General features: G+C 50.4%; 1 protein-coding gene and 1 non-coding gene across 4 annotated transcripts; both read right to left on the bottom strand.

The window, feature by feature from the left end:
- Positions 1-421: 421 nt before the first annotated feature.
- TMEM107 (transmembrane protein 107) lies at positions 422-18,677 on the bottom strand. 3 transcript variants are annotated; one of them, XM_088446022.1, is made up of 6 exons: positions 18,448-18,677; positions 6,573-6,667; positions 6,251-6,318; positions 5,144-5,244; positions 3,125-3,221; positions 422-1,968 (listed from the first exon to the last, which is right to left on the bottom strand). In XM_088446022.1, the coding sequence occupies exons 2-6, from the start codon at positions 6,657-6,659 to the stop codon at positions 1,899-1,901; spliced, it is 423 nt and encodes a 140-aa protein (XP_088302148.1). In that variant the 5' UTR covers positions 6,660-6,667; positions 18,448-18,677; the 3' UTR covers positions 422-1,898. The 3 variants fall into 3 exon arrangements, with proteins under 3 accessions (XP_088302148.1, XP_088302146.1, XP_088302147.1); XM_088446020.1 differs by lacking the exon at positions 18,448-18,677 and adding an exon at positions 11,568-11,647; XM_088446021.1 differs by lacking the exons at positions 3,125-3,221; positions 18,448-18,677 and adding exons at positions 2,921-3,017; positions 11,568-11,647.
- On the bottom strand, positions 12,122-12,203 carry TRNAL-UAG (transfer RNA leucine (anticodon UAG)). The gene has a single exon. It is a non-coding gene; the product is annotated as a tRNA-Leu (tRNA).
- Positions 18,678-18,800: the final 123 nt, after the last annotated feature.

Genomic DNA, 18,800 nt, shown 5'->3' with positions numbered 1-18,800 from the left:
TCCTACTCTCAGTCAGACCGAACTTGCCCGGATAGGTCTTTCCATGAAATTGGGCGTTTCGGGGCGGCAACAATGCAAACGCACGGAGCCGCCCTGACTTGCAGGCTTGTCATGGGAGCGTTGTGGGCGTGCGACTCTGAGACGTGCGTACGGGGGATGGGAAGCCCACTTCTGGGGTGGGGGATCTCATGTACCTAGAACCGGGCTGGTGCAAATGCCGATGCGCTGTGTGCAGCCGAAGTAAAACCAGGCGCACGGAACCCCCCGCATTAGCCATGCGGATTCTCGCCTATGGTACAGCCGCTATGCATGAGACGGGAGAATCAGCCCCAAGAGGTGCAATATCCAACATGCCGGCATTAGAATGGACAAATCACATACAGCATCATGACTTGTAATAAATACATTTATAATACACACATCATCATATAAAAAGTCATACAAAAGCCAAACAATAGAATCTCATAGGTAGCAAAAATATACTTAGAAAATAGAGATATCACAATCTGGGAATGTCTCATACAAACGCCTTACTCTGACGCCATTCTCTGTGCGATGCTGATCAGCGGGAGGCGTCCTGGACGTAACCGGGTCACTTATTTAACAATAAAGCAAATACATTTCTACTAGATGAGTAAGCTTGTAAATCAAAGGGATTTCCACCTTCAGATAACTCTACTATATGGGTGTGTATAGCTCTTCCTGCAACATTGACCATATAAGCTGCATTATATTACGGACTGTCCTATTTGCTTGGCTACTTCTGAGGTACAGCTGTAGAGGGCGGTCATATCCCGCAGTAATGGGAATAAGCAGCTCTCCCTGATGATAGCAGTGCATGGCTGAGAAACACAGGAGTCAGAAAGAAATCATCGGAAAGCCTATGCAAGCCGGTAAGGTAGAGTTATCCGAAGTCAGAAAACTCCCTTTATAATCATTGTTAGAAGCTGTATCAGTAGGGGCCGGCGTCACATCAGCCCATTTGCTGGTGTATAGTATTTTAGTACCAGGTTTACTTATGATGCTGAATATGAAACCTTTACGTACACACTGTGGTGGCAGCCATTCTGGAGGGGGGAACAAACATTCCTAATGAATGTACTGCATACTCAGGAACTAGTAACATCACTGTGGCTCGCCTCTGTGATGTCATAAGTTTGTAGTGAATTCATAAGCCAAATATTGTCTCACATGGCGTGAGCTATAAAAAAAAAATAAACTTTAAAGCAGTAATTCTGCATAGTTATAATCATGCATATGTCAATGCACTTAGTTGTTTTCATTCAAATCATTATCACATTTTCAAAATATCTCTGAAGGGAAACCAAATATGGCTGCCAGACACAAACACAGAGACTCGCAGCTCTCTCCCAGTCATGTGATGGCAGAGAGGGGGGGTAAAGGAGGGGGGAGGATGTCACAGAGGTCAGAAGGAAATTCCAAAGACCCTCTGTTCATTACATTATATGCCAAGTGACTGTGATTTCCATGGTAGTCACATGACAAAGTGGGGAATCTGCATAATTATCTATCATTAGTAGTAAAAAAAAAAAAAAAAAAGTTCATTGCTAAGCTTCCACAGTGATTAACGTTAAGAAATAAAAAAATAATTATAAAAAGAAAATTTACACATAAACAAGGGATTATTGCTTTAAAGAACTGTAAGACGTCAGGTAAAATTGTCGTTAGGTGAAATTTCCTGATATTCCACTAGGTGTCACTGTTCCTTATAAGATTCCATTAGGCGTCTCTTCAGACAGAAACACTTTGAGGGTTTAAGCTGTTCGGCCACCAAAATATGCTGAATGGCGCTGGAAGAAGAAAAGTGGGCGACTCCTCTGTCTAGTGGTCACGCATTATGATGTGGAGAATGTCTGTATAAGAGCGCGTCGGTGAAATTAGAGTGGTTTCCGCTTTAGACCCAACACGGCAATAATTATGATTATCTCTGTGCAGGCCGGGAGGGCGCTGTTAGGAATAGAGGGGACAAAGATGGGAACTCTGGTTATTCAGACTTAAACTAGACATCTAACAAAATGTAATATCTCATACCTCCTATCTATCTATCTATATATTATCAAATGCCCCGTCTGACTGACTGATGAACGCCCAGCCCAAACCCCTGGACCTAGAAACATGTAAATGGGGGAATCTACGCCTTCCATGACGTAGCTGCCCACTAAAAAGGGATTTTTGAAATTCAACTCCTAAGGGGGTGAAAAGGGCTAAAATGTAATTGTGGCTGCAGCACAGATCATATTCAAACACCAACTGTCACTCCAAGTGCTGCCAAACTGGCAGTTGGTGTCGCTCCCCTGTTTGAATAGTGAGGGAAGGGAATGTGTTACTACAGAGGTGAGAGAGGAAAATGTGTTACCACACTGGTGAGGGAGGGGAATGTCAAATGTGTTACTATGGGGTGAAGGAAGGGAATGCGTTACAAAACATGGATAAAGGAAGGGAATGTGTTACCAAAGAGGTGAGGGAGGGGAATGTGTTACTACAGGTGTGAGGGAGGGATTGTATTTCTACACAGGTGAGGGAGGGGAATGTCGAATGTGTTACAACACGGACGAGGGAGGGAAATGTGTTACTACAGAGGTGATGTGTTACTACAGAGGTGAGGGAGTGGAATGTGTTACTATAGAGGTGAGGGAGGGTAATGTGTTACTATAGAGGTGAAGGATTAATGTGTTACTGGAGTGGTGAGATGGAAATGGAAACAGTAAATATCTAAGGTCTACCAAGGTGAAACCGGGTACATCGGCTGGTGGTATCTTATCCAGATTATCGCCTGCATCTTATCCTCTTATCTCACTGCTATTCCTCCTGCCCCGTTGTACTGTCCCGACGTCCCTGCGCCCCCCATCAGCCATCTTGTCTCCCTACCTCCCAACCCTTCGCTCTCCCCAAGCTGTACCTGCAGAAACCAAAGATATACCAGTAGGAAGTGCACTCCCACATCTGGGCTACATACAGGGAGAGGCTGACCGAGGCGGAGCAGTGAGCGGCCAGGGCTGGGACAAGACAGTCAAGGAAAAAAAAAAGCCGCAGTAGTAATTACACACAGAGGAGGCTGAGCGGAGAGGTAGGGGAGATACACAGGGGTCTATACACAGCTTACCTGCAAAATGCAAATATCCACCAGTACACAGGGCACTGCCAGCCTTCAAAAAGATAGAAAAGGAGGGCGACGGTGCCGCTGGCATGGGCACCCACGGCTGGAGCACACAGCAAGGGGTTAGGGATAAACAATGGAACACCAGACCCTAATGGTTTTCTCTCTCCCCCACAACCACCACCTCCTCCAATCTGCTAATCAGAAATATACCTTCTGCTGTAAGACATTCCCTAATGATTAAATTAAGGGGTTCCCTGGTGCCAGAAGACGCACCTTTCCAATAGCTATTGAAGAAACAGAAATACTTTGGATGCACGGTGAGGCTGCAATACCTTATAACAGACTCTAGGTGGAGATGTGTTCTTTAAAGTGCACGTGTGGCCTGTACACAGCGGCTGCTGCCAATGGCAGAGGAGGTACATTAACAATAGGGGATGTAGTTACCTTGCCGACGGACGGGATGCCGGCTGCTGAAATCCCGGTCGTTGGAATTCCGACCCAGGACTAAACATAGGCGCCTAAATCCCGACGCCAGTTTAGAAACACACACCGGAATCCCGATAGCCAGCATCCCGAAAGTAATCATACCGGGGTCGGGTTAGGTGTTAGCCCCCAGGGGGGGAGGGTTAGGCACCACGGGGGGGAGGGGGGGGGTTAGGCTATTGACAATGGGGTTAGTGTTGGGCACCACTGGGGGGGGTTTAGGGTTAGGCACTAAGGGGAAAGAGTTACGTTCAGGCACCCATGGGGGAGGGTTAGGGTGTGGGGTGGGGAGAGTTATAGTTTAAGAATGGAGGGTTAGGATTAGAGGCAGAAGGGGGGAGGGTTAGCATAGTTTTCGTACCCCTGTCGGAGTACTGAGCATCGGGACGCCGCTGTCTGTATTTCATACCCAACCAATCATAGGCTTACCATACTGCCCCTTTAAACCAGGACACTCATGAATTACGCAGGTTCTGTGGCTGATTAAAACCAGGTGAAATGCGACTTCAAGTCAGCCAGACACAGAACCTGTGTAATTCACCAGTGTCCCGGGTATAAAGGGGCAGTATGGTGAGCCTAATTAATCATGAGAACTCAGCCTATCAGCTTGCTAGGTAACAGTGACATCACCGCACAATATGGCTGCACAAAGTACCTTGGAGACGTCAAAACGAATGCAGGAAAAGCGACCCCTCCCCAATATACCCACGGCGCGTAAATTTGCACAAGGCCATGAAACAGTCCCAGGGGTGACCACGCCCTCTTTGACATAAGAAAATCAGGACTGTCTCCACCACGATCCACGCTAAACTGTGCCCCCCATCATCTTCCAAATCCAATCAGGCTTGCCCACTTTGCTCAGAACTCCAACCCTTCTTTATACTAACCACTGGAAAGTAAAGTTGGGTACGCACTGGGTGATATATATTGCCCGTTCAATCGAACAGCCGATATATCGCGAGCGTGTTGGCAAGTGTGTACCCCCGACATGTTCGCAGACATATTGCATCTGCTCTGCGGTTCAGCGACTGGGCTAATATATTTGCAGATATATCGGCGCGTCTGGCTGTGTGTACGGGCGGTCAGCCCACCACCCGTACACATAATTCAGGGGCCGCCAGCGACTGACAGCTCAACTGGACGGGCAAATTCAATTGTGACGTCAGGGAACACACATCGAGCGGCCAATCAGTAAGTCTGTATAGCTTTCCTGATAGCCCGCTGCGTCAGCAGATACGCTGGTCGGCAGACCCGTCGTGCACAGTGTGTACCTAGTTTTAAGGATCACCATCCTTAGGAACCATGAAAAAAAGACTTTCAAATGCAGCTGCTGTGTAACCTGTCATTTCTGTACAGCACTAGTTATACAGCTTATTATTGCAGCATATTTATTCCGTTTTGCAGATTATCAACCACTGTACCTATATCATGTATGGACGATGTGCAGTATGCACCATATTACCCAATATAACACCACATGTACCATACACTGATACATATATGTACACTGACACACACACACACACACTGGAAGGATACACAGGACGCTCTGAGTGTTGTTGAACATTGACAGTCCGGAAAGGAAACCAGCCAGCTCTATAGCAAACATCCCCAGGGTAACCGACAGGGCAACAATCAACCTGCAAGCAGAGAAGAGATGTAACACCCTGCAGGGGGAGGGACAGATTCATAGCTCCCTTCTGTCTGTGTCACTGTGTCACCCTGCAGGGGGAGGGACAGGCTCATAGCTCCCTTCTGTCTGTGTCACTGTATCACCCTGCAGGGGGAGGGGCAGACTCATAGTTCCCTTCTGTCTGTGTCACCCTGTAGGGGGAGGGACAGACTCATAGCTCCCTTCTGTCTGTCACCGTGTCACCCTGCGGGGGGAGGCACAGATTCATAGCTCCCTTCTGTCTGTGTCACCCTGCAGGGGGAGGGACAGGCTCATATCTCCCTTCTGTCTGTTGTCACCCTGCAGGGGGAGGGACAGGCTCATAGCTCCCTTGTGTCTGTGTCACTGTGTCACCCTGCATGGGGAGGAACAGACTCATAGCTCCCTTCTGTCTGTGTCACCCTGCAGGGGGAGGGACAGACTCATAGCTCCCTTCTGTCTGTGTCACTGTGTCACCCTGCAGGGGGAGGGATAGGCTCATATCTCCCTTCTGTCTGTTGTCACCCTGCAGGGGGAGGGACAGGCTCATAGCTCCCTTGTGTCTGTGTCACTGTGTCACCCTGCATGGGGAGGAACAGACTCATAGCTCCCTTCTGTCTGTGTCACCCTGCAGGGGGAGGGACAGACTCATAGCTCCCTTCTGTCTGTGTCACCCTGCAGGGGGAGGGACAGGCTTATATCTCCCTTCTGTCTGTGTCACTGTGTCACCCTGCATGGGGAGGAACAGACTCATAGCTCCCTTCTGTCTGTGTCACCCTGCATGGGGAGGAACAGGCTCATAGCTCCCTTCTGTCTATGTCACTGTGTCACCCTGCAGGGGGAGGGACAGGCTCATAGCTCCCTTCTGTCTGTTACACTGTGTCACCCTGCAGGGGGAGAGGCAGAATTATAGCTCCCTTCTGTCTGTGTCACCCTGCAGGGGGAGGAACAAACAACACACAGGCCCCTTCTGCATTGGGGGAGGCAGCACTTACTCAGTATCAGCCGCATTGTACTGATCTTGTGTGTAATCTACCGGCAGACAAGCGAGGACGTTATTCTCCTAGGAAAGGTAACAAGCAGAGGATAGATATAGCTCGTACGTAACAAGAAGAGAAGTGAATGATGATGTAGAAGGGGGAATTTCATAGATAAAAAAAGAAGAAATGGGAAAAGCAGGGGAGACGATAAGAGATAAGACAAGAGGAATAGAGAAAAAGTTGGACTGTGAGAGGGACATAGCTAAAAGATTGGGGGAGGGGAGGGGGGTGATAGCAAGATGGAAGCGGATAATTATACGGAGGGGAAGACTGTTACCCGTGACCAAAATATTGTGATGACAATGACCAGATGAGCCGTCAGGGTCAGGAACCGAGCGGGGACCAGGCTGCTGATGACGGCCATTACACGATCTGCGGAGATAAAACAAATGGGGGGGGGGGTCAGCCTTCTTTTCCAATGACGGGATTGTGGCTGCACTGGTAACAAATGGCGCCCTCTAACAAACGGCGCCCTTTACCTTCACATAAATGTATTTCTTTTGTACTTTAAAGAATCAAATTGATCATTCCCGCGTGCCCGTGTTATAACACATACGTGACTATAATCTTCACATGCTTAGAAAGTCGCTAAGCGCGGTCAGGTATGAAGTAAAACTGCAGCGCCCCAGTGTACACCAAGCCCGGAACCTAGGGGGGGGGGGTGGGGTGGGGGGGGCACAGTATGTTTTGCTTGCAGCACCGCGGCCATAGGTCCCTAATTTCCAGGGACAGTGATGGGGTTGTCCAGGCGAGTCGCTGGGAGCGTCCCTGCTGTTCCCCAACGACTGACCGATCCAATGCGATTCCTATTCCCCTGCAGCAGACGTAACCCTTCCCCCATGTTCTTACAGTCTCCCGCGCCCCTCTTACTGCTATTGGGGGAGGCTGTGATCAGGGCCGGATTAGCAATGGGGCGGATGGAGCTACAGCTCCAGGCCGCCTGTCAAAATAGGCCCATAGCATCTTGCATCAGTCAACACCGACTGTTGTAGTCAGGATTTTTTTACCAGGCTGCGAGTGGCCGTCCGATGCCCCGCCCCCGGACCGCGGGACGCGAGCACCCCCTCCCAGCAAGTGGCTGTCCGATGCACTGCCCCTCCCCCCGCGGCGTATCACCCTAGGAAGGGGGCGTTAGGCCACGCCCCCCATCCACCCCAGCAGGCTGCGAGTGGCCATCTTCAATTGCTGTCCGATGCTCCACCCCTTCCCTGCTGCGGATCACACCATGAAGGGGGGAATCAGGGCTGGAGCATGGCTCGGCGGGCAGTGTCTACAGTCTGCCTAATGCCTGCCTACTCATCACGGATTACACCAGGGAGCTCCAATGCCAGATTGACGTCGCAGCACGGCGCTGCCAGCGCACACCCCGTATGTACAGTCCTGATGAAAAAGCCGGTAGGATTTGAAACGTCGACTTATCTATACCGATGTTAATTTACATTTAAACGTTTTTTTTTTTTCACCTTTACATTGGAGAGTGCCACCTTTCTTTTCTCATATTTGTGGTGTTGCCATACATCACTAAATAAGGGGGATTCTTCCCCTCTCTCCCCCTTCCCTCTCTCCACCTCCCCCCTCTCTCTCTCCCCCTCCCCCCTGTCTCTATCTCTCCCTATCTCCCCTTCCCCCTCTCTCCCCCCCCCTCCCCCCTCTCTCTCTTCCCCCTCCCCCCTCTCTCTCTCCCTCCCCCCCTCTCTCTCTCTTCCCCCCCTATCTCCCCTTCCCCCCTCTCTCTCTCTTTTCCCCCCTCCCCCCTCTCTCTCCCCCCTCCCCCCTCTCTCTCCCCCCTCCCACCCTCTCTCTCTTCCCCCTCTTTCTCTCCCCCTATCTATTCCCCCTATCTATTCCCCCCTCTCTCTCTCTTCCCCCCCTCCCCCCTCTCCCTCTTCCCCCCTCTCTCTCTCTCCCACCCCCCTCTCTCTCTTTACCCCCCCCCTCTCTCTCTCTATCTATCTATATATATATATAGTGTAGAGGATTGAGAGGCCTTTTTGCCACTAAATTAAGGATCTAATATCTTTTGAGGTCAGTCCAGGGCATACACAGTTTACACACAGCACAAGCAATGGGATGCAGGATCCCGAGCGCCAGCATCCTTTGCCCATCCCGCATGGAGATGCGGTAAATATCCCGGCGGCGGGGATTCCCGGGGTCAGAATGCCGCCACTGGAATCCCGACACCTGTCAGAATCCTGGTGCTGGCAACCCGACCTCTGGAATCCCGAAGGTAATTAGCGGGGTTAGGGGGAGGGTTAGGGTTAGTGTGCAGGGAGGTTAGGTTTAGGCACTAGGGGGAGGTCAGGTTCAGGCACTGTGGAGGGAGGGGGAGGGTGAGGATACAGACCGACAGGTGTCGGTATCCTAACCCTTTCAGGATGCCAGCGTCGGGATTCTGACTGCCAAGATCCCGTACCCATCCCCAAGCATGACCCCTGCTGACATCTCCCACCTTAAACTACCCCCTCCTCTTTCCATAGAAGGTCCTGCAAAGAGAGCTGTGAAAAAAAAAAACTTGCAATGCCAAAATAAAACTTAATAAAAGTATGAATCATTGCAACAAGTAACCCCAAACACACCAGCTATTCCATCACACTGACTATTTACAGTGCGGAAAGCAAACTGTTTTTTATTCTAATTTTGTTTGTGAACCAATATGTCTTTTATTTCACTGATTTTAAATATTAACGATAACAGAGTATTGTCCCTAATTGAAGTTTCCAGTGTGTTTTAGAGTGCCAACATAAGAATTCAGAATATTTTATAAAACCGATTTCAAGGTGCATGATCAGTTTTCTTTGCCCTGTGTGCCATTAATCCTAGATATGCCTATATGTGTGACGTCACATAGGTGTCACCACACCACCAATCCCTGAAGCAGCCGTGTCCGCCCAGTGAGCACACCCACTGCTCTGTGAAGGGGGCCTGGCCGGCTGATTGATCCTCCTGAGGTGTCAGTATTGCCGGCTGTTTGGCTTCTGCTAATCGATCAAGCCCACAATGTTGTTACCTGCTGGCTGCGGCGAGCAATTATTACTGGAATACAGGCACTGACAAGATTTCAATTTTAATATATATATATATATTTATTTATTTTATTTTTTTTGACAATTTCATTAATACTGAGATTCCCACTTTCCATTTCTTGCGGTGGGGCAGTACCATTGGCACTGCAGAATCAGGCCCCAAGTGACTCTGTTTTGGATCTCACTATGGTTTCTAGATCTAACACCTCAGTATGGGGGGAATTCAATTCAGCGCGATGATGAATAACCGCGGGAGGGAGCTCCCACAGCTATTCAATTCAATGAGCTGTGTGCCTTGTCGTGAAGCAGGTAAGTCAGAGAATGCCAGTTCTCGCGACAACCTGGGTGTTAAGGTGCTGTAACCGGCATTCTCCAACTAAAGTGGCAGGCGCGTGGCTATTGGCACTGCGCTAAGCCGGCAAACAGCTGCGCGCCCTGCACTTTTGTCAGATTTCTCCTCGCATCCCCAGGGGCGTGGGAGAAAAAATCCTTTAGCCGCCCAAACAGCGCAGTGTATTGAATAGCTGCAGGAGCTCTCTCCCGCGGCTATTCTACATTGCACTGAATTGAGGGTCTGATTCAGAGCCGGACGCAATTTGCGCTCGCTCGTTTAGAAAAAGGGGCTGGCGATTTAAATTGACCGTTCGCTCTTTGCGGTCTGTTGACGCCTCTATGTCTGAACGAGCGAACAAAACATGCGGACGTTTTTTTGTAAAAAACGCCCCCTGGCCGCTCGCATCATATGTCATCTCCGCTATTTATTTGATTAATCGAGTACATCGAAAGGTGTATGAACTGCTCGCTATTCTTGTGGTTGCATTTTCCTACCGCAATCATGCGAGCAGTTCTGGCTAAAAGACACCTAACTGACGTGGACGATGACGCTGCTTTGTTAATTATGCACACCCTTAAAACGCCCGTTTTGACCTTCTGGCACGCCTGCGTTCTGATCTCCACTCCCCGTTTTCAAGCATCTTCACCTGTTACCACCCACAAACGCCTCACTCTGTCACTCAAATTAGCAGGCATTCGCTATTTTGCGAGCACACAATTTTCGACCGCACTGACTGGTTCGCGCATGCGTACTAAAACCCGTACGCATGCGCAGTTGTGCGAACATCGCTCGGAACGAACGAGCGGCCGCTTACGAGCGGCTCTGAATCAGGCCCTGAATTCCCCCCTATAACTATTAATAAGATCAGGTATTTTTATATATAGAGAGAGAGATAGCGATGGCACATTCATGACATCACTAAGTGACCCATGTGCTCTTTAATAGAGATATTTTCAGATTTACGTCATCACCATGTGCCATTTTAACAAGTTGTTCCTTTGCTGAATCTCGCTTTACACTATTGATATAAGTGAAAAGGGAAAAGAGATTGAGGTTTTTAAAGATAGGGATTAGTCACATCACACAGGACAGGCCACATCCCTGTGCAGACAACACCCCCACAATGCTAGTTACACCCCCACATCACTAGTCACACCCGCACGGGTTGGGTATGATTACCTGGCAGTCGTGATGCTCAGATTTCCGACGGGGGTCGGGTAAGTATACAAACCCTCCCCCTTTCTCTTCCTAACCCTCCCTTCTTGCACCCTAACAGTTAGTGCCTAACCTTAACCCTCCCCTCTTGGTGCCTAAACCTAACCGTCCCCCCTTAGTGCCTAACCCTAACTCCCCCCACCAGTGGTACCTAACCCTAAACCCCCCCTTCCCGTGGCTAACAGCTAAGGGCGCCCCGCTTGCCTTTGATCTGAATGTCCTATGTCAGGATTCCGGCGTCGATGTGTAGGCTGGCTTCGGGATTTAACCGCCTATGTTTAGTCCCAGGTTGGGATTACGACACCGGGATTTCAACAGACGGAATCCCGTCCGTCGGTATTTTGACTACATCCCCCAATCGCAGTGATGGCACACAATAGGCCCTTCATAAATTTCAGCTCCAGGCCCTTGTGGACCTTAATCTGGCACTGGCTGTGATCACACTAGGAGTAATGATTGGGGGGCTGTGTATCCTGTCCCTGTGCATAAGGACAGCTATGCCAGCATTAGCCAGGAGATGAGGTGGCTAATGATCATGGGAACCTCATCTAGCAATGCACCAGCACCATATTATATTATATTATAGCAGCCCAGACACCACGTGTAACCCGTGCACACAGCAGCCCAGGGCTTAGCTCCTCTATGCAGATCATATACTGCTGCTATATAATATGCATGCTATAGGGCACCCCCATGTTACCTAGTCCGAGGCCTGCTGCAGCTCCTCCTGCGTTGCCCGGCAACTAGCGCCGCCGCCGCGCTCCCGCGAGCGGTGTGATCTGGAGCCAGCATCGCCGCTAGAGCGAAACAATCCAACTGTTTTCTGTCCTCACTACAGGCGCCATATTGTTGGCGACCAACCAGTTTTTTTTTTTTTTTTTTAAATCACCTTAAATGGCGGTCTACAGTGAAATGTCCGCCGGCAAAATGATATAGATCTAGCATAAACTATGCACCGAGAGAGAGGAGGATCCAGGGGGTCTTCAGCTCTTTACCACACAGACCTGCTGCTGGGACTTGTAGTCCCCCAAGCTGCTGCTGTTGCTGAGACCCGGGTATAGGTGCAAGGGCTCTGCACAAGGCCAGTGGCAGCAAGCAGCAGACACAGATGGAAGGTAGTGATGCATGGCGGCAGTAATGCCCAAGGACAAGTACCACAGGATGCCACTATCACTGTGCACTGTGCCATGCTGCAGACTGTAGATATACATATTACCCCGAGTCTGAGGGGGAAAAAAAAAAAAAAATACAACTTGGCAGCGGTGGGATTCGAACCCACGCCTCCAGAGAGACTGGAGCCTAAATCCAGCGCCTTAGACCGCTCGGCCACGCTACCTCGCTGGCAGTGTACAGTGACTCTGTGGGATCATCACTGGCTCCCCATGACGTCACTGCTTTATGAGGAGAAGGGGGTGAGCAGTCTGACAGAGAGGAGAGCATCCATTCCCATGTGAGCTTATTGGCAGAGAGGAGGGCATCCATTCTCATGTGAGCCCATATGCAGAAAGGAGGACATCCCATGTGAGCTCGATCTATTGCAGAGAGGAAGACATCCCATGTGAGATCAATCAATGGCAGAGAGGTGGGCATCCTATGTGAGCACATTGGAAGAGAGGTGGGCATCCCATGTGGGTCCATTGGCAGAGAGGTGGGCATCCTATGTGAGCTCATTGGAAGAGATTAGGGAATCCCATGTGAGCTCAATGGCAGAGAAGTGGGCATCCTATGTGAGCTCAATTGCAGAGAGGTGGGCATCCCATGTGAGCCTATTGGCAGAGAGTTGGGCATCCCATGTGAGCCCATTGGCAGAGAGGTGGGCATCCCATGTGAGCCCATTGGCAGAGAGGTGGACATCCCACCTGAGCCCATTGGCAGATAGGTGGGCATCCTATGTGAGCTCATTGGCAGAGAGGTGGGCATCGTATATGAGCCCATTGGCAGAAGTGGGCATCCCATGTGAGCCCATTGGCAGAGAGGTGGGCATCCCATGTGAGCTCATTGGCAGAGTTAGAGCTCTGCACAGGAAGGGGGGGGGGTAAAGCGACACAGCCTTGTACTGTTACCCCCTCTGTTGGGTAATGTGGATTATCGTTCTAATGACATGATTACGCTCCTCCCGATGCCAACATTTGTGCCGTAAATTCAAATAAACAACACTCCCCACACCACCGCCATTCTGGGAGAATCGCCAGCTCTTCTAAGACCATGGAACTTCTCCCCTCCCCTTAATTCGGGAGTAGGGATAGCCATCAAAAGGTTTGCCACAGATGGTGCCATCAGTTCTTAACATCTGTGATGGGAAACCATTGATGGTTTCAACCCTCGATGGGCATCCCTGCTGTATGACAAGGTCGACCAATCAGGGAAAGGAGGGACGCACTGTGGTCTGGGCTAGGGGCTGCGTCCCATGCACCAGAAATAAAACATTGTTGCCCCCTCTCTGCCGTCAATATAGGAAAACCATCAGAACTCCGACATCAGTGGCAAACCATCGATGGTTGCTAGTCATCAATGGTCAGCAACCTCAGAGCAGGCTTTTTAGTAGAGTTTGGAAAGAAGAGGACAAACATGGCAGCTCATGGGACTGTCCCCACAGGGTAGGACATTTGAGAGGGGACCTGGAAAATTGGGGCATGGATGTGTGCACCACACCCCCCCAAGGTGCGTCATGTTTGGTCATAGCTGAACGCCATGCCCCAATTCTGGGTCACCTTGGGGGCATGCCCAGCACTTACCGAGCTACTGGGATGCCCCCAGCCTCTCTCTTTAGTGTTTGGATGCCATACACCCCTATTGTCAAGACACATGTTTATGCTTATCATGTCTTGCAGCCATTATGTCCACAATGGGGGACATGAGCAAAGTCAAGCAGTGAATAGTATTATTCACTAAACAGCCATTATAGCCTGCAGTACAAGAGAAGTGGTACTATGTCATGTATGCAAATTGAGATAAGATACTGAGAATTGCCGCATGCATACAGAGAAAAGAGAAGTGGTCATATGTATCTCTCCGTGACTGGGAGGTGGCTACGCGGACGCACGGAGATGGTCCTTGTTATGGGAGTGTTGTGTCACCGAAGTGGCTGCAAGCTCAGTCGCATAATCGCTCAGATCGGGAAGCCATATTCCGACTGAGAGAATCTAGAGCCCCGCGCCGCACACCCATAGTATACTTACCTTGTGCTGGCAAGCGGGACCCTCCTCCTCCTCCGCCGCACCATCTTCCCAGTGACGTGTTCAGGAAGGTGGCACCGTGCAGTGAAAAAAAGATTTTGTGCGCATTCCGAATACCACTTGGAAGATGGTGTAACGAGGGGAGGAGGGACCCGCTTGCTGGCACAAGATAAGATGCAGAGCTTGGGGGTCGGAACGTTGCTCAGAGGAAGGGGCACACTGTACACGAGGCCCTTTGCAGCATATGGGAGGGGTTAAAAAAAACACAAAAAAATTACCCCAACACACTGCAATGAGCCAGCAAATAGACTTACATCCTACATGATAATAGCAACGCAGCGGAGCTTCCAGTCTAAATTATCTACCCGCCACACTAGGGTCCAATTTGAATTAAAACCTGTGTATTATTATAAGTGATAATGTACCTCTATAGCAGTGTTGGCTAACCTTGACACTCCAGCTGTTATGGAACTACATAACCCAGCATGCACTGCTACAGTTTTGCTATTAGGGCATGCTAAAACTGTGGCAGGGCATGCTGGGATATATAGTTCCACAACAGCTGGAGTGTCAATGTTAGCCAACACTGCTCTATAGTATACTTTCACAGGTTTTCACGGTACCCACTAGCGGTTAAATTGTAGGCAATGACCACTCAGGTTGCTTAACCGGGCTCTGAGCCTGATTCAGAGCCGGACGCTATTTGCGGACGCTCGTTCAGAAAAAGGAGCTGGCTATTTAAATTGAGAGCTCGCTCATTGCGGTTTGTTGACGCCTCTATGTCTGAGCGAGCATCCGAAACATGCGCTCGCTATTTTGTAAAGACGCCCCCTGGCCGCTCGCATCCTACGTCATCTCCGCTATTTATTAGATTAATCGAGTACATCGAAAGGCGAATGAACTGCTCACTATTCTTTTGGTAGCATTTTCCTACCACAATCATGCGAGCAGTTCAGGCTAAAAGACAACCAAGTGACGTGGTCGATGACGCTGCTTTGTTATTATGCACACCCTTAAAACGCCCGTTTTGACCGTTAGGCACGCCTGCGTTCGGATCTCCACTCCCCGTTTTCAAGCACCTTCCCCTGTTACCACCCACAAACGCCTCATCCTGTCACTCAAATTAGCAGGCACTCGCTATTTTGCGAGCACACGATTTCCGAGCGCACTGACTGGTTGGCGCATGCGCATTACGACCCATACGCAGATGTGCGAACATCGCTCGGAGCAAACGAGCGGCCGCTTACGAGCAGCTCTGAATCAGGCCCTCTGTCATTTTGTAGTATTGGATGTGCAGCCGTGCTCACCATTACAGATATCTGGTTCTGGATGGAGCGGAGCCTGTAGCAGAACAGGGAACAGGACAGATCGCCAGCTTGATGTCTTTGTACTCGGTCTCCTGTTTCTTGAAAAAGTATATTTTCCTATAATAGACTTCCATTCACACCGGTCAGTCTTTGACTGTAGCTCTTGGACCTCCTGAGGTACACATACAGGGGCGTATCTACAATGGGTGCAGGTTGTGCGGTGCACATGGGCCCCCTGGGCACACCCTGCACCCATACTTTGTAATACATACCTCTCCGAAGTCCTGCGTCGGGTCTCCCAGTGCTGTTCAAATGCCGGAAGATGGCCTCCGCCGCGTTTTACGCATGTGCTGTGAGGAGATCGCCTTAGCCAGCCAGTCGCCGTCAGTCGGCTGCCGGCCACTGGAGTGAGAGGAGGGGGCCCGTTTCGGGGGATGCACACAGGCCTCCTCCTCTCTAAAGACGCCCCTGTACACATAATGCAAACTTTTTATCATATCTTTGGGTGGCTTACCGATGCTTGACCTAGCAGATGACCTCTGTTGTGGTTGAACTGTCACGCTGGTAGTTTCCGATTCAGATTGGTCTCCAGCTTCTGGCATGTCCAATGACACATACTTATATTGTTTCTTTAAATACAAAGGGCCTGATTCAGAGCCGGACGCTATTAGCGCTCGCTCGTTCAGAAAAAGGGGCTGGCTATTCAAATGAACCGTTCGCTCCTTGCGGTCTGTTGACGCCTCCATGTCTGAATGAGCGAACAAAACATGCAGACGTTTATTTGGAAAATACGCCCCCTGGCCGCTCGCATCATACGTCATGTCCGCTATTTATTAGATTAATCGAGTACATCGAACAGCGTATGGTCTGCTCGCTATTCTTGTGGTTGGTGTTTCCTACCGCTATATTGCGAGCAGTTCTGACTATAAAACAACCAAGTGACGTGGTCAATGACGCTGCTGTATTAATTATGCACACCCATAAAATGCCCGCTTTGACCTTTAAGCACGCCTGCGTTCTGATCTCCACTCCCCGTTTTCAAGCACCTTCCCCTGTTACCACCCACATATGCCTCATTCTGTCACTCAAAATAGCAGGCACTCGCTATTTAGCGAACAAACGATTTTCGGCCGCACTGACTGGTTCGCGCATGCGTATTACAATCCATACGCAGGCGCAGATGTGCGAACATCGCTCGGAACAAGCGTACTGCCGCTTACGAGCGGCTCTGAATCAGGCCCAATGTCCCTTGACTTGATAAGCTTTCACTTTCCCATGTATTATAGAGTATATACTGTATGTTGCTCCACACTCAAACCCATGGTACCTATGACTCGCTCTACTTCGTCTGGGTTCCTGAGACTGACACCAGGATCTACTGTTACTTTCCACAGTCTCTCCCACTTACGTTGCATTACCGTAGCCAATTTTCATGTTGTGTTGTTTTCTGCACCTTAAATCCATTCTAGGTGTAATTCCTGTGCTTGTGCTCCCTACAGACATTATATAAAATGTGTTCTCTGTGACTCCTTTTAGCTCAAAATGTAATGTGCTTGTCTCCGGCGGCACCAACTTCAGTAACTGTACATGTGGCCAAGATAGAGCCTCAGTGCTTGTCTGGGATGTGTAACACGACTACCTCCGTTCCTGGGGCACTTCTGTATACACTCTGAAGGTTCTGGTCCCTCTTCTCTCAATTATATAATGAGGTATCCCCTCTGTAGTGAAGTGTTCTGCCTCCCTGTCACAGCTGCGCACTCTAGAAACTTTTTATGCAGTGCCTGGGACAGGTTTTGGGCACAGTCACAATAGACGCCAGGCACAGTGCCTCTGTGCCTGGGGTCTATTGTGACTGTGCCAGAGCCCGGCACTAGGCATAGGCAAACTAAGCAACTGCCTAGGACATTTGGAATGCCTAGGGACATGAAGGCCGGTGGAGGTTTGAGGCAAGCACGGCCGGGGCACCTGCTGTCGGGTGGGCAGAGATTCTGGCAGCTGTTATTGCCACTGCACAGTGCCCATGAGCGGAGCTCAGCTAACAGCTAATGGGCCGCGGTAATGAGTGCTGTGCTGGGTGAAAGGTGCTGTGCTGGGAGAGAGGTGATGGGTGCTGTGATCTGTGCTGGGAGAGGGGTGCTGTGCTGGGTGCTGTGGCTGTGATCTGTGCTGTGCTGGGAGAAGGGTGCTGTGCTGGGTGATGGGTGCTGTGGCTGTAATCTGTGCTGGGAGAGGGGTGCTGGGAACACAGCACAATGGAGGAAGGGCCCACAGCACAGAGAGACCACGCTTCTTCCGTGAGGCCACACCCCTTTTCAATTATCTCCCAATCCAGGATGCAATCGGGAAGCCGGCTGACATTATACCGACAGCCGGCTTCCCGACTATCATATCCCGGGGAGGGTGAAATGACCGGCATCTAGATGTAGACGCCGTTCATTTTACCGACATCGGGAGATCCCGCGCCGCGAGCGGACAGCCGTGGGGGGGGAGGGTTAGATTTAGGGTTTCCGGGGAGGATTTAGGGTTAGGCATTCCCCCGGGAGGGTTAGGCTAGGGGGAGGGAGGGTTAGGCACCCGCGGGGGAGGTTAGGGTTAGGCACCCCCACAAGGATTTAGGTTTAGGCAGCGGGGGAGGGGGGGGTTAGGTTTAGGCACTTAGAGGGTGGATTAGAGTTAGGCACTTGGGGGGGAGGTTACGGTTAGGCACCCCTAAGTTAGGGTTAGGGGGGTAGGTTAGGTTAGTACTTACCTGGGAACGATCGGGATTTTCAGCGCTGTCGGGCTCCCGCTGCCGGGATCTATTCCTCTGTCGGCCTGACACTGCCGGGATTCGAACTGCCGGCCATGCGACCGGCGGTATTACATACCGATTCCCCCAATCCTGCCCACTTCACTAGGCAGTGCGAGGGATGCGGAAGATACGGACACTCCTCTGGCGGTGCGGGGGGGTACCCAAACATTCGGGAGCCTCCCTCAACTTCTGGGAGAGTATGTAAGTATGCCCTAAGCTCTGGGCCCCATAGCAGCCGCACCCCTTGCACCTATGGTAGTTATGCCCATGTTTATTTTGTAGTAGTGAATGTACAGCTGTACTCACTGTTACGAGAAATCTGGTTCTGGATGGAGTGGAACCTGGAGCAGAATAGGTGATTTTCCTCTCAGTATGGGTAGCGGAGCAGGACTCTGGAACGGCGGATCAATCGGTTAACGTTGCGGGTCTCGGGAGCCAAGAGGAGGACGGGTACAGCTGGTGCTATTGCCCAGGGGTCTGCAGTGGTGCTGCCCTACTGCACAGTAACTGATATGTGGAATTTGAGCTCAGCCGAGTTACGCTATAGATGATGCCTCACCATTCACTTATTTATTTAACGCCATTTACCTATAGATTACTCCATATACCTATGATCTCTCCATACACTCATTTATATAATGACACACACCTATAGATGA

The sequence above is a fragment of the Taudactylus pleione genome, unplaced genomic scaffold (genome assembly GCF_031769625.1).
Source record: "Taudactylus pleione unplaced genomic scaffold, aTauple2 ptg000393l, whole genome shotgun sequence".
In the NCBI taxonomy this organism is placed as follows: Eukaryota; Metazoa; Chordata; class Amphibia; order Anura; family Myobatrachidae; genus Taudactylus; species Taudactylus pleione.
This window is presented reverse-complemented; position numbering and strand designations above follow the sequence as displayed.

Bases quoted from the DNA above. Each gene is read 5' to 3' on its own strand.
- TMEM107 (XM_088446022.1), bottom strand. From the start codon at position 6,659: ATGGCCGTCATCAGCAGCCTGGTCCCCGCTCGGTTCCTGACCCTGACG. The intron at 6,319-6,572 runs GTAACAGTCTTC...TACCTTTCCTAG, and splicing joins TCACAATATTTTGGTCACGG to GAGAATAACGTCCTCGCTTG. The intron at 3,222-5,143 runs GTATCCTTCCAG...TGTGTGCTCCAG, and splicing joins CAACACTCAGAGCGTCCTGT to CCGTGGGTGCCCATGCCAGC.